General features: G+C 41.9%; 1 protein-coding gene across 1 annotated transcript; it reads right to left on the bottom strand.

Annotated features, from left to right (window-relative positions):
- Positions 1–8,780: 8,780 nt before the first annotated feature.
- On the bottom strand, positions 8,781–23,034 carry LOC148900421 (BBSome complex member BBS4-like). Its single transcript, XM_088992108.1, has 8 exons — positions 22,776–23,034; positions 22,625–22,693; positions 22,284–22,436; positions 12,321–12,492; positions 11,812–11,881; positions 11,579–11,723; positions 11,297–11,501; positions 8,781–9,408 (listed from the first exon to the last, which is right to left on the bottom strand). Exons 1-8 carry the CDS (start codon positions 22,914–22,916, stop codon positions 9,266–9,268), a joined length of 1,098 nt encoding a protein of 365 aa, XP_088848234.1. The 5' UTR covers positions 22,917–23,034; the 3' UTR covers positions 8,781–9,265.
- Positions 23,035–23,094: the final 60 nt, after the last annotated feature.

Below are 23,094 nucleotides of genomic sequence, written 5' to 3'. Positions count from 1 at the left end.
CTAAATCCCCTTCCTCCTCCCCCGTGTCTCTCTGCGGGCACAGTCTTCAGGAGTACTTCTCAGAGGTGTGAACTCTGGATGCTACCTCAAACTATACATACATACATCAACATGAACTGTATAGGACGGTCACTGTCAAATTATCTTAGACTATTCTTTCAAAATTTCTGTCGATAAACATTTTCCCTTCAGATGACCAAGTCAGTGCTTTGTTGCTAGTGAAGCTTTGGTTTCATTGCCAAATGAAATGATGGGTAGGGGCGATGCTACAGGGCGACTGTGGCCATCTCTGGTCACTCACTGTCCACCCAACCTTCCACCCACCTGTAATAATATGAGCAAATCGTATTTGCATGTTCTACTAGTGATGCCTGGCTATAGACCAAAGGAGCATGCGCGCTGCTGCAAGTCAGTCTGACAAGAGCCTACGAGAGCCACACATGTCAATTGCCTTCTCCCTCCAACCAACACAGCTGTCCTAATAAAGAGCCTCAACTCTATCCAGAAGTTGTATCATTTACCGAACCCGCTTACACAAAGCAACACACCACCCACCAAAATATTGATGTTTGTCCTTTTTCAACATTTTCTTTTCACTATTATCACAAATTATTAATATTGACAGCATACCAAAAGAATACACAAGCAGTTATTTGTATTCAGTCACATTCTGTGTGTCAGACAGTGGTTATTATGTATTGTTATGCTATGTATAGCTAGCAAGCTGTATATCTTTCTAGTTGGCTGGATAGCTAGCTAGCTAGCTATTGGCTATCTATTAGCTAGATAGCTAGTTTTCGATCTATTTGAGTTACTTTTGGGTTGAGTGAACACTGGCGCGTGTGACTGCCGCTGCTCACCCACATAAAAACTTATCCTGTGACTTTAAAGTGACCTTGAGAGTTTTGAAAGGCGCTCATAAATGAAATGGATTGTTATTATTATTATTATAAAAAATAAATAAAAAATGACATTTAAAATATTTTAAAATGAAAACTGTAGCAATCACTATACCAGTAAATGTTTGAAAAGATTATATATATATATATATATATATATATATATATATATGCATACCTACTTATTAATGCATTTGTTTATTATTGATTGCTCAATTTATTTTATTTATGTGTTAGTGTTTATTTATATACCTATGTATTTATCCATTTGTTTATTTATTTGTATATCTATGAGCGAGTTGCTTGTTCTGTAGCCACAAAGGGACATATGTCTTCTTGTGCCGGTCCCAAGCCCGGATAAATACAGAGGGTTGTGTCAGGAAGGGCATCCGACGTAAAAGCTTGGCCAAAACAAACATGCAGATCAAACCTCTAAAGATGGAAGACACTGATTCGCTGTGGCGACCCCTGGAAGGGAAGACCCGAAAGCAAAAGAAGAAGATTATTATTATTATTATTATCATTATTTTCAGTTTTATTATTTTTATCATCATTATAAATCACGTGACAATATATTTTGCATTAAGTCTATCGCCAAAACCATTTATTCTTGATCTGGTAACTCATCAGAACAATTTTTAGTAGTAAACAGGACCGCCTTTACCTGCTACAGTCCTATGGATCTTGAATTTCTGTAATTTCTGTAATCTGCAAAGTGTAATTGTAGTCACAGAGACATGAAGCTCACTGGAGAGGGTCTTCTAGATTTAAGATTTTGCATAACGTATTTTCTGGTGTATAAGGCGCTCCCCATATGAATTGTATATTTTCAAACTCTTTCCATATATAAGGTGCACCTTCAATGAATGAAAAAAGTTTTCCAAATAAAAATATATCAATATAAAAAAGTTTTCCAAATATAAGGCAAACCACATTATAAGGCACTACAGTCGAGGTTGGGGTTACACACTCCTTCTACAGGGGGGAATGGAGTCGGTGACTGCTGACAGGAGGTGCGAGACCTGTTGCGGCTCAATACTACTTCACATATAAGGCACACTGGCGGTTAAGACGCAGGGTCATCTTTTGAAGAAACTCAAGACTTTTGGGTGCGCCTTATACACCGCAAAATACGGTACTTGTCTATAATCTCATCTCATTTTCCGTACCGCTTATTCCTCATTAGGGTCGCGGGGGTTGCTGGAGCCTATCTCAGCTGTCTTCGGGCACGAGGCGGGGGACACCCTGAATTGGTTGCCAGCCAATCGCAGGGCACACAAAGACGTACAACAGTCACTCTCACACTCACAATCAATCTGCCTGCCATGCATGTTTTTGGAGTGTGGGAGGAAACCGGAGGACCCGGAGAAAACCCACGCGGGTCCGGGGAGAACATGCAAACTCCACACAGGGAGGCCGGAACGGGACGCGAACCGGCGACCTCTGCACTGTGAAGCCGGTGTGCTAACCACTCGACTACCGGGCCGCCCTTACTTGTCTATAATTTTCTTTAAAAATCCTGCGACAACTATCTGCTTTGCTCCCTCTGGTCAATGTAATGAGTGGTACACACCATCTTGTTCAAGCACACTTAAAAAGCAATGTCTTATTTTAATTGGTTCATTTTTATTTGTTATTACTTGTTTGATTGAAGTTATTTTTGTGCCAAAATGTCTTATTTCTTGGACCGAGGGTTAAGAACAATTTTGTCCAAGTGTGTTTATAAAAAAGACATTTGAATTGGCATAGCATATTGTTCTCCACAGTTACAAGTGTGCCTTTTGTCTCAATGGACCGCCCACAGAAAAAAAGTGACAGCACTGAGCAATCCAGGCAAGGACTCTTCAAGGTCCCCTCACTGCTGTGCTCCAGTCCAGTTACCATCTCAGTTTGCTTCTATTTAAGTGCTGTAATTGCTTTTCAAACTATAATTTGATCATGTGACAGTAATGGCGACAGTCTGCCGCATGTATGACGTCACCCGCCCAAACATCTTTTCCCATGATGCTTCCTCCAGCGTCTTGCTCCTTCCAAGTGTCCGTTCTGCACAGAACTGAGTGTTTTTCAGGATTTGAGACGAGGCTGTGCAGAAATGAACGTGTCCAACCGAGCCCTCTGATTACAGACTCTTTCTATCAACTCTGCCAAGATTGGTGGCCAAGTAGGAGGCCTTGCGAATAGGCTTCAAAAACATTTTAAAAGTAGCCTGCAGTGCACTGCAACTTTGATGTGCTCTGCTTTAAAATTATCTATCTATGCAATCTGTACATTTCTGATATGATGCACAAAGTGTGTGCCTCTCCCCAAATGAAATCTTTGCCTTTTGAGGAACATACTGTGTGCTGCTGTAACATCATGTCATTCTGCAGTAATTCAAAATGGCGGCAGAGTGAACATGTATTCAAAGTGTCTATCGCACAGTTTTTAACTCGCCTGGTTGTCTATTGTTTGCTATTTATTATTTTATTTGTTTATATTTATAGGTTGTGTTTGCTGCCATTATTTTTTACTGTGTGTGTTTCAATGCACTGCTTGTTTGCACTGTGGTTGAGAGAGGAAACTAATTTCATCTGTGCTGGATGTTGCACATAGAGCATATTTGACAATAAACCTTGACATGACTTTACAATTCAGACCCCCCCCTGCTTCAAATCTCAACTCAATCCTGACTGTGGTTCTCCGTGTGCCTTGCGCTAGTTTTCACACGGTTACCTCACTTGTACACTCAATCAAGATGTGCCCACATGTGCCCTAACAAACAATCTGATACTACAAGAGTCCATCAACCGTCCTCCACTTCATAATTCTCCAACTGCATCAGCTACCTTATGGCAAAATGAATGCTACTTAAGATAACGGCAGAGTGTCTTGGTGGCCATCGCAGTAATCTAGCGTCAGGCGGTAGTATTGACTGGTGCCGCTATCCGAGTCCACTCAGGCATGTTAGCGGGACGACTGCGGCAGAAGCAATTCAGCCACCATGACAAAAAGGGAGCACTTGACTTCTGCTAGGCCGTGTTGAAAGTAGCTGTATTGTACCGCACCACATGTCCTTATCCCCCATTGTGTTCAGTTCGGAGCCGTTGTTCTTATTAGGGTCACAAATGAGCTGGAGCTTCTCCTAGCTGGCTCTGGGCTAGAAACTGGAGTACATCCAAGATTGGTCGCCAGAGAGAGTAACATTTTTTAGGGTTTCAAATTTTGGGGAGAATTTCAGAGCAAACTGAATTGCCTGCAGAGACAACATGCAAACTCAACGAAGGGAAGCCATGATCTGAGTTTAAACCCATAACCCTTTTTTGCGCGATGCCGCTAAAGCCGCTGCATCAAAGGTGACCCAAATTGGGTCACATCCTGAACCCCGTACATGTATTGGGTCCAAAAGAGATTGAGACAATGTTATGTATTACGAAAATCCATTGGTTTGAATCACTCCTTAGGTTTAAATTGTGATCCAATGTGGGGTTCAAACAAACAAACAAACAAAGAGATAAATATATTACCCATACCGAAATGTCTCACATGGTTAGCAGTAATGATGTGATGAAATGTACAAGTACTCAATTATTTGCCCTGTCAGGCAGCAATTCACTCAAATGATAGTAGCACAATGTTCTTATCACATGTAATCCAGCCATTCTCCACAGAAAATGCCATCTACTAATACCAGGTTTTGAAGGCTCATCCCTGTACCTAAAGTCATTTGTGTTACACACAAAGCCATCCAGGTGCCACTGACATTCTCTCAGATTTTTATGCTGTATTCTCTTCGCATGAGCTTCAGTACACTGTACAAAATGGCCACCAAGCTACCGAAATCCAACCTTCCACCCAAACTGTAAAATGTAACAATGAACACATTCTCATAAAAATGATGTGTTACCTACCATATTGTTTGCACAATAAGGCACTTGGGATTATAAAGTGCACCTTCAATAAATGACCTATTTGAAAACGTTTTTCATATACAGTAAAGTCTCGTTATATCGATATCGGATATATCGATAGTCCCGGTTATATCGATACTATTTCTATGCACGCACGGAGAAAATTACATGCAAACAGGGTCGGATATATCGATAGTCCCGGTTATATCGATATTTTTTCGGACTCCCTTGAATATCGATATAACGAGACTTTACTGTATAGTGTACAGGTTACAATTGTGGCTGTGGTTCCACTAGGCCTCCACTAAGAGGTGCTACCATAAAGGGAATACAATCAAATCCAAAAGCTTTAAATTTACAGAGCCTTCACAACTTTTGCAGCTGTAACAATGAAAACTGGCCACAAACACGGACATAAAACATAAAACAAAATCTTAGCACCCTTCCTGATTTTTTTTGTATGGTTGTTCCACTGAAAGGTTTCAGATCATGACACAGCCCTCAACTGGCCCTATGCCTTGTTTGTTCACAAAGTCTATGTGTCGCATAGCGGTGCAGTGGTGCGAGAAGAATGTTTGTTGTGGGAACTGCTGTTGAGGTACTAATGAAAGACTCTCTCCTCTCTTCAAGAAGATGTAGTGTACTTTAGTAACTTGCAGCATGCAGCAATGGCACAATGAATGTGCCCATGGCAGCCAAGTCAGATAAAGCTTCTCTACTAAGATGCCAGCAGGGGGTCTCTGAGTTGTCTCCGGCAGATGGGTAGAAGGGGAGAATTTGGGGAGACGGCGCTCAGGGCAAACAAGCCAAGAGTGTGTGCAGATAAACAACAATAGCAAGAAGCATGCGCCGCTGGCCACTGAGTGGCCTCAATTCAAATGCAAAGCTTTGCTCTTTCAGTTTCTCGCGAAGAACGCGCCGATTAAGAGTGGACGGCTTTGCAAGTGTCGTTACACTGCTTTTAACAGCAACCTTCACTTTTTTTTGCCATGGGCAAATAATCTTTTATTAGAACCATCATGAAACATGGCAGGAGTACAAAGCTAATAATCAGGCCAGTGGCTTTCTGATAGCAGTTAGTGTCGTGCATTTTTGTGCTATAATTCAACTTTTATAGCTCGCAAGTGTAAACAGTGACTTCTGTATAAATTAGACAAAGAAAAGTAAGTCATGTCAACCTCAGCAGACGGAGAAGTCTTTGTCAAGAGTTGCTAAGGATCTTCAACTGCTTTGTGTTGTGACCACATGGTGAGTTTTGACCTCATTTTTGCTCTCCCATATAGCTTGAAGACATAGTTCATATGTTATAAGACATTATTATTTGAACATAGGACGACCAAGGACACACTGGAGAGACTGTCACCCAGTTGGCCTCCAAATGCAAAAAAATGCTTCCATGAGTCTTGTAGTAGATATAGGCAGTAAAAGAAGCCCGAAAAAGCATTGCGTTTCAGTCAGTTGATCTCCTTAGTTCCTCACTTGCATTTGAAATCAACCATGAAATTGGTCTTACAAGAAAAGCATTGTGTGCTTATAAAAGACACTTATTTAATGGTCGGGCTGAAATTATCTTTTAAAGCAAGAACATTAAAATCAGGTCACATCTCAATGCTCAGCTCATGCAAACACCTCACTTGACTGTATTACAAACACATATGCTTTACGACCGGACTCTAAACACAATTCTCTCTCTTAAATCTCATCCAGGATGGATTTCCATGTTCAAGGTGCCTGCCACCAGCATGGCTGAAAGACAAAGATGCAGTCCACTGGGAAATTTGGTTGTCAGTGTTTTAGATGTCCCCAGGTGCAACTTGGATGCTGGCATCAGACGTGGGCATAAACATGTCTTGTTACAAACAAATAACCACATCCTCGGGAGAGAAACAACCTTTTTATAATGTTACCAGGAGACAGATATTTCTGTGTAGTGGTAGTGCAATGCTTATTTCGAAAACATTTGACTTTGTATCGTTTTATGTCATTTATATGTACACAGTAAGTCACAACCATCCAGCGTTTGTCCTCATTTGGGCTGTGAATAAATGTCTGTCTCCACTCACATCACGCCTCTTCATGCACATACACACATATTGTCAACATCTGTCAATCAAGTCACATACACTTGATTGCAAACATCTGTCTCACCATTTAAATGAGCAAAACTTTCATGCGTTAGCGTGCATGTGTAACATGGGACTCTGTCACACACACACACGCACGCACGCACACACACACACACACACACACGCACGCACGCACGCACGCACACACACACACACACACACACACACACACACACACACACACACACACACACACACACACACACACACACACACACACACACACACACACACACACACTTTACTTCTCCCCTTTATGAGCTTTTAAAATGAACAACCTAAATGGCAAATTAGCTACCCGGGGAAACTTGCGCTGCTCTTGATAGCCATTCTGTCCATGTTCAACATGACTGAGGTAATAATTCTCGTCGTTTCTATCTGAACCGAGAACAGAACATCACTGTATGGTTAAGTTTACTTTGGCAGCAGGAATGGAAATCTCCAGGTCATGCTCTTTTTTTAAACCTCTGAAGATGGAGGACACTGATTCGCTGTGGTGACCCTGAAGGGAAAAGCCGAAAGGAAAATATATTTTGTCCTTTTGTATTGACGTCTTAGAATGGGGCAAAACATACTCTGAAGGGATTTTATTGAAATATTTGATTTGTTCCCGCTTAACAAAACTGGTTGAAAGAAAACAAAGTCGGCCTCCAACAGGTCATCACATTTCATTTGGATTTCAACTGAATAAATATGACTTTAAAAGACAGTTTAATAAACGTAGGGTGAATAAACAAAGTCATCACAAATGGCAGGTTGTGACTTAAAATTAGGCAAAAAGTAAAAAACTTTTTCAACCATTAATGTGACCCATGTGTGTAATTCATTTGACTATGGCACACTCTAAATTACCTCTGTCTTGTATGACCCAAAAACAGAAATATCTTAAACATGCTTACCTTGGATGGGTTATGAGTCTTCACAAGGCTCTAGGACCCTCACCTCACCCTAGTGGCACCCTCTTTCTTTTGCTTTGGATCCTTAGATAGTCGGATGAGCATCCACCGTCAGTGGATTGATATCGTTTCCACGTAAGGCTCAACTGTTTGTGCACAGTTCTGGTTACAACATTGCCGTGTGAGACAATGAAAATCATGGGAACTCATCAAACTTGCTTCATTAGAAGCAGAAAATGGAGACTAACTAAATAATCCCAATCAGATCTTAAAACTGTGACCATCAACAGAATTTTATCATGGCAGGCAGGATTTTAAACTACTGTTTTAAAACGGGAGCATGTTATAAGACATTTGTGTAAATGGACATGTCCAAAATTGATTACCTTTTCTTGGTGGATACAAATATATGGATTGGAGGCACTTCCACAGGCGAAAAGAAATGCAAAAAGATGGCCAATGGCAAAGCAATGTTCTTAAAAAAGCAGTAAGAGCAGTAAGTCGCAGAGCATCAAGCAGCCTTGTTAACATTTCAAGCACGGCCACTTGAAGCATCCAGCAGAGCGGGCTTAATGACAACTCCAGTCTCTTGGTCTCCTCGGCAGCACACCAAAAGGTTGAGGAGCTCTGCGGCCAGTCAGGATGCCGCCATTTTAATGGGCCCAGTCAGCCACAGACATCTACTCTGGACTGATATGACACATCAACTCGGGCAAACGTGATGAAGAGGTGACAAGCAAAGAAGACTGTTGAGCCACTGAAATGGCAGATGAAACTTTTGATGACGTGATTCAAGTGGGCATGTGAACGTACTCGGTTACAGGATTGAATTAGACAGACTTGCAGGGGATTTAGGTTGTCAACATGCTCACTTTGTAAAATAAGGTCAAAATGACTGATTTCTCGCAACTCTAGATAACAAGCTACAAATCATCCAAATCTGTGTTGAAAATAAATGTGTGCATGCTTCAATTGAGCTTTGAACTTTTATTGGTTGTGAAATCATCTCCAGCTGCTGAATGTAATGCAAAAAAACCACACTCCACCACTCTAGAATTGAACATGGAACGCATTATTCTACTTACAGTAATTCATTGACGTTACAACTATAAAAATGGCTATTTCCAACCAATGAAAACACTTGTTTGTTTATCAAATATTAAAATCTTGGAAGCATCTTTGTATAGTGCAATGATTGTTGCAGCGCATGACATTTATCTTAGCAGCATGTGTTCCCACTCAATCTACAAATTATCCAAGCATCACTTCTATTTGGACCATTTTATGACCACCAAGTAAGAGTGATGGGGGAAAAAACAGGCTGTTTTAGTGTTAAGTGCAAGACTTACACTATGCCATTACACATTGTGATTCAGAGTATTGAAATGCTAAATCTGCTAGGTGTTGTCAACAATATGGTGAATTGTGAAAAAGCGGTGGCGATTCTTCCATACAATTCATTCTTCTGTCTTTGATTTTCTGTTGGAGGTTTTGGGTCGGCAGTCTTCTGATTGGGAAAATTCTGGGGAGCCCGGAGGTTCAGAAGTTGGGCCGGGAACACTGTCCACATCTGGGTAAGGGTCAAGTGATGTGGAGGGCCCTTCGGAGCAAACAGATAAGGCAATGTGATACAAGTACAGTAATACCTCTGCATACGAATGCTTCAGCTCATGAACTTTGCGCCTGACGAACATTAAATTCGCGAGCAAATAGTCTCGGCTGACAAACTACAGTAAAGTCTCGTTATATCGATATCGGATATATCGATAGTCCCGGTTATATCGATACTATTTCTATGCACGCACGGAGAAAATTACATGCAAACAGGGTCGGATATATCGATAGTCCCGGTTATATCGATATTTTTTCGGACTCCCTTGAATATCGATATAACGAGACTTTACTGTAGTTTTTGCCGGACGAACCAAACCACACGGCGCCACGGTGGCTGGCGGACTAGTTTTTGGCGGATGAACACCAAACCACACGGTCGAACAGCGGCACGGTGGCTGGCGGACTAGTTTTTGTCACTCCCTTTCTTTGAGTGCGGACGTGGTTTGGTATCGAGTGTAGTACTTTTGCTATTATGGGGCCGAAAAAGACCCCAAGCCGAAGAAGACCCAAAAGAAAATTACGATCGAGCAGAAGGAGATCATCAAAAATCATGAACGAGGTGTGCGTTTGTGTGACTTAGCGTCCCAGTACCAGCACGCTGAGGCGACCATTGCTACGTGTGGCAAAGGGTGTTTCTGTGTTGTCTAAGCAAAGGTCTCAGGCAATAGAAGAGATTGAAAAACTTCTGTTGATTTGGATTAACGAAAAGCAGCTAGCAGGGGACAGTGTGAGTGAGGGTATTATTGCCGAGAAAGCACGGCAACTTCACTCGGATATCATCAAGAGGCAACTACATCAACGACCATCACAAAGGTAAATAAAACGACGTTATTATGCAGTACTGTTTATTTCTTTAATTACAATACAATAGCACATTTATTATACATAAAATAAGGTATATTAAGGCTTATTTAGTATAAAATTATGTTTTATGGGGACCTGGGAACGGATTATTCTCATTCTAATGGTTTCTTATGGGAAATAACTGTTCATCAGATGAACTTTTCGCCTTACGCACACTTTCTGGGAACCAATTCAGTTCATGAGCTGAGGTATCACACACACATCCTTGAGTAGAGTAGTTCACACAACTTACAACTTTATAGCTTTTGGTGACTAGTGAACATAAACTAGAATGATGCACTGTGAACGTGTTGTTATATTGATCAACAGTTTTCATGGTTACGGGCTACGAACAAGACAAGTTCAGCAGTAAAGAAAAAAGCTTATTTGCATGGTTACAAGCTAAACAGTGTCCACAGGTTCACCGACCTTTGAACAATGAAATAAGGTCAGAATAATTTTTGTGAAGCCTTCTGTGTAGGCTCTCAGTCATACAGGAGTGGCCCATTGAGGAAAAGTTTTTTTCAGCCGTCATCTGTACTTCTTTGAAGGTGTCGGGTGTGTTGCTCCTCATTGAAAGAGCGTCGTCAACGAAATAAAGTTGTGCTGGTAACTCTGGCCTAATGGACTGAGGTGGCTGTTCCATACCTCTGCTCTGATAGGTCCCTGCTCTCTGATGTTGGGGGAGCAGTAGACTACTCCCCGAAGCCAATCTGATTACCTCGTTTTTTTTTTTTTTTTTTTTTTTACAAAAGAGCGCATTTTATTATCTCTTTTTTTTTTTACAAAAGAGGTCATCAGATTGGCTTCAGGGAGTAGTCTACTGATCCCTCAACATCAGAGCAGGCACTTATCAGAGGCCAGAGTTACCAGCACAACTTTAGTTCGCTGACAAAGCCCTTCGGACAAGGAGCAAAGTTCAGATGACGGTTGAAGAAACCTTTTCATCTATGTGAAGCCTTGTGTGAGTGAAACATGGTTTTAGCCCTATAAATCCTATGAATTAAAAGTGCACATTGACTGTAACATACTGGTTGGTGACTGGATGTTTTTGCTGTAGCTGGCAGCTGAAGACATGGCCTGACCCAGGGCTTGGTTAGAACCAAGAGGAGCACCCGGGCTCGGAGTGACTCCTCCTAAGATCAGTTTGGACTTGGAAACCTTGGACGGTTTGGTCCACACTATGCTCTCTGGCACCTGGAGAGCTGATCCCATCTTCAGAGCCATGTCTATGAGCTGTGACAAGGAGGCAATCACTTACAGGTGATGTACTGTCTTTACGATCTACTAGAGCCACAGAGAGCTTGGGGCACCTCTGGATCAAAGTCGACGCTGGTACTGCCATCTCTCAGCATGTTGACTTTTCTCTCCATTTCCTGGTACTGATTCAACGCTCCCTTCTTGTCGGCGAGATTGTAGAGGAATATTGCAAAGTTCAGGTTGACCAGAGGGTTTGATCTACAAAGAAACGTCAACATGAATGAAATTAGACGCTTCTATTTGCAGGATTAATCCGACAGGTGAGAGAGTAGATAGGAGAATTTACTGGTCCAGATTCACAGCTTGCTCATACGCTCGGCTGGCATTCTCCATATCTTCCAAGTTGGTCAAAGCCACTGTTGTCAAAGGGACACACTTTACTTGCAGTGCGATCAGAAAAGCTCTAGAACAGGGGTGTCAAACTCATTTTTTGCCACAGGCGCATTGTAGTGACGGTTTCCTCTCGAGGGCCGTTATGAATTTTGGGAAACCATTAGTATGTTTCATCTCATCCACATAATATATACATCAACGCTCAACAAATTAATGAGTAACTAGTTTTCAAATCTGAAGTCAAGAATAATGACTGTTATTGTGGTTTACATACAACAATTTTAAATTTTGGTTCAGACGTTAGCAAGCATCATGGCACTTGGCATCCTTGATTGGCTTTTGCTGGCCAAATAAAATGATGTGGCAGGCCAGATTTGGCCCGTGGGCCTTGATTTTGACACCTGGGCTCGAGAAGCACTTGTGCAATGAGCATTGCCAAGGTTTTTTGGATTGTGCTAGTACCTGCCAGTAGCATGTAGAGCTCGCCCAGTCGCGGGCTGAGGTTGATGGCAGCGCTGAGGAAGTGGAACGCAGAAGCGTACTGCTGCATGGTCAGGTGGACCAGCCCCAGGTTGTACAACACTTTCCAGTCAAAAGGAGACAGGTAGTGAGCACGCTTCAGGCAACTAATGGCCTAGGAAAAAAAAGCCACAATCAAAAAGAGAGAAATGTAAGGAGCTGACCGTTTTACTCAATTAAATAATAGGGAGCCCCCAGGGGCTGGGGCCCAGCCCCCTCAAAAAAACAACAACAGTGATACTCAGTGTACATCAAGGTCTGTCTTTAGTTTTTTTTCTATCTTCAACATTGAGAAACTTGACAGTGGTGGCATGTGAGAATTATGTTTATAAATGTGACAGACACACAGAATGAGAAAAAAACATGGGACATGTGAACATCTGTAAATAATGAACTCTGGCCACTTCTCTCCTGTGGAGAAACTCAAGTGCTTGCCAAAGGCCATGCCATAACATGCTATGGCGTCCTTGGCTTTGTCTTTATTTTTTTTTAATATTTGTCCTTTTTTTACTATTTATACTTACTGTGTCTTCTTCTTTTCCTTTTGGCTTTTCCCCTCAGGGGTCGCCACAGCGAATCAATGTCCTCCATCTATCCCGGTTTTGTGCATGATCTTATCTCACACCAGCTATCTTCATGTCCGCTTTGACCACATCCATAAACATTCTCTACGGTCTTCCTCTCGGTCTGCTGCCTGGCAGTTCAAGGCTCAGCATCCTTCTCCCGATATAGTCACTCTCTCTCCTCTGGACATGTCCAAACCATCTCAGTCTGGCCTCTCTGACTTTCTCTCCAAAGCCTCTAATATGAGTTGTGCCTCTAATGTACTCATTCCTGATCCTACCCAACCTGGTCACTCCCAAAGAAAACCTCAACATCTTCAGCTCTGCTACCTCCAGCTCTGCTTCCTGTCTTTTCTTCAGCGGCACTGTCTCCAGTCCAAACATCATGGCTGGCCTCACCACTGTTTTATACAGTTTTCCTTTCATCCTAGCTGAAACCCTTCTATCACACATCACACCTGACATTTTTCTCCAGCCGCTCCAGCCTGCCCCCAAATACTTAAAATCCTACATCTTCTTTATCTCTTCCCCCTGTAGCGTCAGTCTTGCACTTGGATCCCTCTCATTCACACACATATATTCCGTCTTGCTGTGACTAATCTTCATTCCTCTCCTTTCCAGGGCATATCTCCACATCTCTCGTTTCTCCGCCACCTGTTCCCTGTTCTCGCTACAGATCACAATGTCATCTGCAAACATCATGGTCCAAGGAGATTCTTGTCTAACATTGTCTGTCAGCCTGTCCATCACCATAGCAAAGAAGAAGGGGCTCAGAGCTGACCCCTGGTGGAGTCCCACCTCCACCTTGAATTCCTCAGTCATACAGACTGCACACCTCACAACTGTCTTACAGTCATGATACATGTCTTGTACCGCTCTGACATACTTTTCCGTCACTCCAGACTTCCTCATGCAATGCCACAGCTCTTCTCTGGGCACCCTATCATACGCTTTCTCCAGATCTACAAAGACACAATGCAATTCCTTCTGACCTTCTCTGTACTTCTCTATCAGCATTCTTAAAGCAAACACTGCATCTGTCGTACTCTTTTTTGGCATGAAGCCATACTGCTGCTCACAAATGTTCACTTCTGCTCTTAGTCTAGCTTCAACTACTCTTTCCCAGAGTTGCATTGTATGGCTCATCAACTTTATTCCTCTGTAATTAGTACAACTCTGCACATCTCCTTTGTTCTTAAAAATGGGCACGAGTACGTCTCCATTCTTCAGGCATCTGTTCACCATCTAAGATCTTGTTGAATAACCCAGTCAGGAACACCACCGCCACCTCTCCAAGACACTTCCATACCTCGATTGGTAAATCATCAGGCCCGAGTGCCTTTCCCCCCTTCATCCTCTTCAGCACCCTCCTCACTTCATCCTTGCTAATGTTTGCTACGTCTTGGTCCACACCAGTCACGTCTTCTACTCTTTGTTCTTTCTCATTTTCCTCATTCATCAATTCTTCAAAGTACTCTTTCCATCTTGCAATCACACAACTGGCACCTGTTAATACATTGCCATCTCTATCTTTAATTACCCGAACCTGCTGCAGGTCCTTACCATCTTTGTCTCTCTTTCTCGTCTCACCTTCCTTGCTGTCCAGCCGAGCATACAAGTCATCATAGGCCTCTTGTTTGGCCAAGTCTCCTTATCTACCTTTCTTCCACTCGATACACCAAGTACTTTCCGACCCGTGTCTCTGATTATGTTCGCTGTAGTTTGCCAGTCATCTGGAAGGACCTCTTGCCCACCCAGTGCTTGTCTTACCTCCTTCCTAAATGTCATGCAACACTCTTCCTTTTTCAACCATTTTGTCCTCACTTCAGCCTTTGGTTTCTTCATCTTCCTCACTGCCAGCGTCATCCTACACACCCCCAACCTATGCTGTCTGGCTACACCAGGGGTGGGCAAACTTTTTGACTCGCGGGCCGCATTGGGTTCTAAAATTTGACAGAGGGGCCGGGCCAGGAGCATTTGGAGGGAGTGTTTGGGCCGGAAATACTCCGAACAAGTTATGTCCATAATTTATAAAATCACTTCAAATGACTTCGACTGAGCGTATTTTACAAAGATTCCACAGCATATAGCTATAGTTTACGTTTTAAGACTTGCGCTGAATATATGAAGTCTTGTTTTCGAGTTGATGACGATCCCCATGTGACGTCACGTTTGGACCGCCCTGACCGAGAAAGCGACATACAATGCATTTTGGGTACTTTGTTTAGTCTGAAAACTTCGTGTTAATCCGTGTTGATGGCGAAATTAGAAGGAAAACACATAAATAACGCCATGGTGAATCGTTGTGTGTTGCACCAAGACAACTATTTGATATTCGCTGACACAAATTCCCAGCTGACAAATCAGCCCATTTCCAACGGAGCTTGGGCGCAATCTTCTGCTTTTTCTGGGTGCTACATTGCTGTCATTGACGGCTCGAATTGATATGGGAGGACTCCTAGAATCAATTGCAAACATTTATGCTTTCCTCTTCAGAAGAACAAGAACAAGAAAACATCTTCTCCGAATCTGAAGCCATTGTTTTGATTCTCGAGCAACCTTCTGAAACTGGCCATTTCCGGATTCATTTTGAAGTCATTTTTATTGGTGTTTTTCATTTAACTAAAAATATCAGCCTGCCTGATTTGGGTATTTTAGATGCTATAAAACGTTTTTCTGATGTCAGTGGGAAACAAAAACAAAAAATGGTGCCGGTTGTCCTTTAAATGTAGTATGTACAAACCTCATAGCACAGTAAAAACACTACAACCCAATTTATTAACTGTCTTTCAAATGTGAAAAATATCCCTGATCAGTTAATAAATTTTTCTCAAGGAATATGCAAGATATGGCATTTACAAACTATTTCGCAGATACTTGGAGGAGGAAATGGAAATAGATTAAAATAACATATGCACTGTGATTTATCAAGATTGCGTCTGTTTTTAAGTTTCCATCGAAGGGGCAAAGAAATCAACATTTATTGAAAAATGGAATCACTTTCAACATTCAAAACATATTATTACACAACATAGAAATATTCAAGCTCAATAATACCTACTTGTGTTAAATTCAAAAAATCATAGATGGTTGTCCTGACCGCGCGCTCAACAAACTCCTCACTGACGCTCTCGGCTCGGCAGCCAATCAGATGCGCTAACAAAACACGTGTACCGTCGCCGAGCACACAAACATAGACTACCTGCAGTTGAAATTTACTCGGCTCGGCAGCCAATCAGAAGCCTGCTTCTTTCTTCCGGACTTTCGCAAGCGTTACAAAGTCGTGCAATTGCATGTCATTTTCCAAAATAGATGCCAATCAGAAGCCTGCTTCTTTCTTCCGGACTTTCGCAAGCGTTACAAAGTCGTGCAATTGCATGTCATTTTCCAAAATAGATGCACAGAACCTCAAACTAGAAGAAAGATTCAAAAGAAGCTAACAACATATGTGACGCTACAAAACGTAAATTTACATTAAACCGTGACTGTAAAGTGTACGTGAGACTTATGAAAGGGGCTTAGTGGCTCGTAGGAATCAATGCAAACGTTGCATTGTGCACCACAATGACAATCGACTACTTTACAGCCATGCGCAAAATTAAGCAAGGTAGCAGTAGTTGGTGCATTCATGCGCATTTGCCGTAAATTAAGCAAGGTAGCATTTGTAGTTGGTGCATTCTTGATTTAAAAAAAACCTTTATACTTTGTGACAATGTTTCTTAATGGGATTGGTCTCATTTTGCTTCAAGTTGGGAAAAATGGGGCAGGCAACTTTTCAGTTATCTGCCCTGTTGTTCGCTAGCTTTTTGTCATGAGTTTTAGACACTGTTTGTACTATAATTTGGGCAAGTTCGGCGGGCCGGATTGAAAAGCCTAACGGGCCGTATGTGGCCCGCGGGCCGTAGTTTGCCCATGCCTGGGCTACACTCTCACCAACCACTACTTTGCAGTCACTGATTTCCTTTAGATGGCGCCGTTGACACAAAATGTAGTCTACCCGTGTACTTCTGCCTCCACTCTTATAGGTTACCCTATGTTCCTGTCTCTTCTGAAAGAAAGTATTCACAATAGCCATTTCCATTCTCTTAGCAAAGTCAACCACCATCTGTCCTTCAGCATTCCTCATCTGGAGTCCAAACCTGCCCATCACCTCCTCATCATGTTTGTTTCCTGCGCCAACATGCCCATTGAAGTCTCCACCAATTACAACCCTCTCACTTCTCGGGATGTTCTGTATGACTTCATCAAAGTCCAACCAAAATTTCTCCTTCTCTGCCGGCTCACATCCTACTTGTGGGGCATACCCACAAACAACATTGAACATCACACCTTCAATTTCTAGCTTCAGACTCATCATTCTATCTGATACTCTTTTTACTTCTAAGACATTCCGAACAAACTCCTCTTTTAAGATAACCCCAACTCCATTTCTCTTTCTGTCTTCACCATGATAGAACAACTTAAACCCTGACCCTAAGCTTCTAGCCTTGCTCCCTTTCCACCTGGTCTCCTGGACACACAGTATGTCTACCTTCCTTCTCTGCATCATGTCAACCAGCTCTCTACCTTTACCTGTCATTGTTCCTAGATTCAAAGTTCCTACTCTTAGTTCTATACTCTTGACGTTCCATTTCTCTCTTTTCCTCCGGGCACACCTCGCTCCTTTCCTTCTTCGACCAACAGTAGTCCATTTTCCACTGGCACCCTGAAGGTCAACAGTACCAATGGCGGCCGTTGTTAACCCGGGCCTCGACCGGTATGGGATTCATAGGTTTGATTCGCATATTTGTTTTGGCAAAAATTTTTACGTCGGATGCCCTTCCTGACACAACCTTCTGTATTTATCCGAGCTTGGGACCGGCACAATAAGACACTGGCTTGTGCCCCTTTGTGGCTACATTATTTATACTTACTGTGTACTGTATATATAAATGACATAAAGAGCTCATCTGCATTGTTAGTTGGGAAATACACATTTTAAATAAACTAGAAGTGGAATTTAAATGATATCTTTACCCTTTTAAAAATCGTAAACATTCATTTTATATGCCAACCGGCAATTCATTACTGGCTGAGTGGTGTAAGAGGATACAGAATGTAAAGTGTCCTTGAGAGCACTTAAAATGTAATGTAATGTATTATTATTATTAGCATTATTATTATTATTATTATTACGCACAAAATAGCGGCCCGGTAGCCGAGTGGTTAGCACACCGGCTTCACAGTGCAGAGGTCGCCGGTTCGCGTCCCGGTCCGGCCTCCCTGTGTGGAGTTTGCATGTTCTCCCCGGACCCGCGTGGGTTTTCTCCGGGTCCTCCGGTTTCCTCCCACACTCCAAAAACATGCATGGCAGGCAGATTGACCACTCCAAATTGTCCCTAGGTGTGAGTGTGAGAGTGACTGTTGTACGTCTTTGTGTGCCCTGCGATTGGCTGGCAACCAATTCAGGGTGTCCCCCGCCTCGTGCCCGAAGACAGCTGAGATAGGCTCCAGCAACCCCCGCGACCCTAATGAGGAATAAGCGGTACGGAAAATGAGATGAGACAAAATGTATAGTACAGGAATATGAAGCTAGAGATTTGGCTCGAGAATTATCAGGTCATCTTCTTGGCCCTCGTCCATCCACCATGAAGCCAATGAAAAAATTATATTACACTAATATTACAGCTGCTGTTGCAATTTTTGGGGCACACTTTTCAGCAAAGCTAATCGCTGAAAGCGTCAGAATTGTAGCTAAATGTTGGTGGAAACACTGGCAGGTCTACATCAATTATGATTAGAGGGCTGTGTTATTGATACTCTCGTCTCAGACGTTAACCAATACAATAAGCAAGCTTCAATAGTAAATTTCTATTTCGATTCATAGCTGTTTTACAGTGACAATCAAAAATGAGCATTATCATTGCAAAGCCAGAATATTCAAGTGACTGTTTTATTTTGCAAGTGGTGTGGGCTGGTTGGCTGAAAAGAGAACCAACGTCACTTTTTTGTTTTTTAACTGACATCAGTTTTATAGCATCTAAAATACCCAAAACACGCAGTATGATATTTTTAGTCAAATGAAAAACACCAATAAAAATGACTTAATGTGTCCAAAATCTGCAAAAAAGCTACGAATTGGGCATTTTCAGAGAGTCCCACCCCCAGTTCGTGACGTCACGCCAAGACGTCTTGCATTGCTGGAGAATCAAAACAATGGCTTCAGATTCGCAGAATATGCTTTCTTGTTACACATCCAGTTATGAATATGATTCAAATAGTTCTGAAGAGGAAAGCATACATGTTTGCAATCGATTAAATAATTTATTTGTGCCATTTTGAGGCAACATTGGGGGGAAATCCCTCACCCCAAAAAAGAGGCACAAAATGGCGACCTCCTGTGGCCACCTCCGTTTCTACAGGCTGATAAATTCCTTATATTGCGCTTGGACATCCTCTTCTGGCCTTCTGGCGGCTTTTGGGTGCAACACGAGGTCCCCAGACCAAACAAGTACAGCAAAATACATTGACGTGATGGAAGGACCGCTAGAATGAGTCTTTTTCACGGTCAGGGGCGGTCCCTTAGTGACGTCACGTATGGACTTGTCACCAACTCAAAAACAAGACTTCCTGAATATTCAGCGCGAGTCTTAAAACGTAAAATATAGCTATATTCGGTGGAATCTTTGTAAAATACGCTCAGTAGAAGTCATTTGAAGCCATTTTACAAATTATGGACACAACTTGTCTGGAGACGTCCTTTAAAGCACAAAACAACAATATTTAATGTACAATGGTTTGAATGTCTACCCCTGCACTGTGCCTGGCTCGATCAAATGCAAACAGAGAGTCACTTTGTTCAATTACTTTATGGACGCCTCACACTCCTGTGTGTATTGCATCTTCCTGCATCAACAGATTGATCTTTGGTCTACTACAATAAGAGAACTTAGGTCACAACATTGAATTTGATGACATCTAATCAAACCATTAAAGTCAAGAATGCTTATGGTTTAATGCTTGATTTAGTGTATAACTACCAATAAAAAAAAATCAACAATGATTGAGAGAATGTAACTTCACACCACCACGTGAGCCGTGCATGCGGTCGGATGATTGGATATTCCGCTCACGACACAACCCCTCCGCTAGTACTTGAAAAGGCAGTAGTAGAAGAGTTTCAAAGATGGTTTCCAAAGATGCAGACTCGTCAGAGCTATTGACAATTGCCGAATTTGATGTGCTGAACCACTCACACGAACAGCACTGTTTTAAAGCACGGAATGATTTTTGTTTCCAAGTAAGAAGTGTGGTGTCTGGGGAGCATATGTTTCAAAGTTAGGAGTCTATTTATAGTCAGAAAGTGTAAAGCACATATTCTCACTATACATAAAGCAAGATGATGTAATAAATGTTGAGGAAACAGTCAGTCTGCCGTGTGTGTTGATGTGAGCTTTGAATATGCGTTTAAGTCTTCACTTAAACGCCTGAGTTGAGTGACATGTTTTCATGGTTGAATGGAACAATACCAGGGATTGGATTTTGTTTTGTGTGCCGCTGGCAGACTCACACCGAGGAAGCATCTTTCATGAACAAATTGAATAAGACATCCAGAGCATTAAATGTCTCATCAATGTGTGATGTAGATTAAAAGTTACAATCCCGTGAAAAAACATTTTATTTTCATTGCATATTTATTGCACACAAAGGTTTCGGTTCATCAAACCGATGTTAATATCACACAGAGACAACCCAAAGAAATATGCAGTTTCTAAATCCCAACTGCATTTAAGAAGGCATAAAGAAAGTAAATCAAATCCTACCTGTCTTAATGTGAAAAAGTTATTGCCCCTTGAAGCGTACAATGGGTGGTGCCACCATTGGTTCCAATGACTGAAAAAGAGCATTTACAGTAATCGGGGAACAGTCTTTGACATCGCTGTGGATGAATTTTAGCCCACTCTTTTTTGCAGATTTGCTTCTACTCTGCCATATTGGAGGGTTTTCTGGCATGAACCGCCCGTTTAAGGTCATACACCAGCATCACGATTGGATTCAAATCTGGACTTTTACCAAGGAAACTCCCAACATTTAATTTAGATAATTTTTATTTTATCGATTCAGGGTGGACTTGCTGGTGTGTTTCGGATTATGAACGCTTGCGTTTGAGGGTGCAAACAAATGGTCGGACGTTCTTTGGTCGGATTTTCTAATTGACAGCAGCTTTAATTGCCCCATCAATCTAAGCAAGTTGTCCTCATCACGGGGTAGGGAAGCACCGTAAACCGTCACGATGCCACATATCTATACTATTGTGTTATTTTTTAATCAAATGATATTTCTACACCAGATGTCAAGGAGAGCTATATTTCCAAAAACTTCATTTTTTTCATCAGTCCACAGTATATTTTTCCAAAGGTGTTGAGGACCATCCAGATGTCTTTTGGCTAATGTCAGATGAGCGTTTGTTTTTTTGGATTGGATTGGATTTGGATTGGATTTGCTTTTATTAGTCTCGCAGTGGAGAAATTTACATTTCACAGCAGCAAAGCATGAGTCGTTGATACTTTTGGGAAGTGTTTTTTCTTATGTTTTATAGTAGAGTCCTAAACACAGGCTTGAACTGATGCGAAAGAAGGCTGGAGTTATTTGGATGTTGTTTCAGGTTCTTTTGTGACTTCCTGGATGAGTCGTCATCGCACAGTTGGAGTAATTTCAGATGGTCAACCACACGTGGTGCTGTGTGCTACTTTTCTCAGTTTTCTCCACTTATAGATCATGGCTTCTGGTTTGCTGAAGCCCCATGTCGTGAATATGCATTTGTAACCTTTCAACATCTTTTCCCAATTTTTTTTCTTGAATTTCTTTTGATCCTGGCATGATGTGTGTGTTTGAGATGTGCCCTACTTCACTTGTCTGACAGTGTCTACTTGTGTGATTTCTCGATTCCAAAAATGTAGTGCCTCTGAAATTGAACTCGGCTTTCCCAAAGCTGTCGTGAGTCACAGTTACTTTGTGATTTAACAAAGCAGGGGGGAAGTGTGGGTGGAATGGGCCTTTTCAAGTCGGAACAGGTAGTTTGTGATTTTGTTTCTGCCTTGAAAATGAAATTGACATTTAGAAACTCCGTTTTGCATTTCCTTGTATAGTCTATGTGTGATATTAAAGTAAAAGTAAGAACAGCAAGTCGGTTATTCACAGTTGCTTTTTCTGTCGGTGAAAAACTCTTACACAATCATTTAACAACCTTGCCATCCCACTTTTAAGCACCAAAACATTATGCAAATAAGGTACTGTTTTTGGTAGAATCCCTTTGTTGTGGAGTAGTAGCTGCATTGGGTAATCTGAGAATTGCACTACTTACAGCAACGTATTTCTTTTTGCCAAAGAAGCACATGCCGATGTTGTTCCAGAGAGGGGGGCTTTCGGGCACAGCACATGCTGCGACCCGGTACTTGTTCATGGCTACATCAAAGTCCCCGTGGGTCTGCATCATACTGCCTGCAGCCAAGATGGCCTGCAAATAAAAGCAATCATTAGTGAGCTATTAGAGAAAGACCAGCCGCCCTTTGAAACTGGGGGAAGGATAGAGCGCACCATCTGACAACCAATGACCTTTTCATTTGGGATGTGATCCTATGATTAAGGCTAATCAAACCAAAGAAAACTCAAGACAACAAACCAATGCTGCACATATACACGTACCTTATAATTGTTGGGGTCGAATGTGAGGGCATTTCCGAGGTGCTCAAAAGCTTTTTGATATTTACCAAGCTGTAAAAGAACAAACCCAACAATGTGAGTGTACTAGCATACGTTTTCCCCCACATGGTACCATTTATATTATTTGACCTACTGAGAGAAAAAGCAGACCAAGAGTTGTCAGAAGTTCTGTATTCTCTGGAGAGAATCTTAAAGGAGAAAGAGAAAATGCAAAAAGAAACATGATTTTACGCCATCGCCTGTAATTTTGTTCTTGTCCCATGTTAAGCGTCATCAAGCATGATTAATATTCGGAGATTGGGCTGATGATCCAGTCAGGATCAGTTTCAATGCAACGGTGGCATCTGAATTGGAAAAAAAAAAAGGTCACTGGGGCCCACCATTAAATCAATCCAACTGGTTGCAGTGCCATTTAAGCAACAGTGTGGAAGCGCTTGATTAATCCATTTACT

Source organism: Hippocampus bargibanti, linkage group LG03 (assembly GCF_051943395.1).
Source record: "Hippocampus bargibanti isolate YZ-2025 linkage group LG03, ASM5194339v1, whole genome shotgun sequence".
Lineage (NCBI taxonomy): Eukaryota > Metazoa > Chordata > Actinopteri > Syngnathiformes > Syngnathidae > Hippocampus > Hippocampus bargibanti.
The sequence above is the reverse complement of the archived record's forward strand: the minus strand, read 5'-3'. Positions and strand labels throughout refer to the sequence as shown.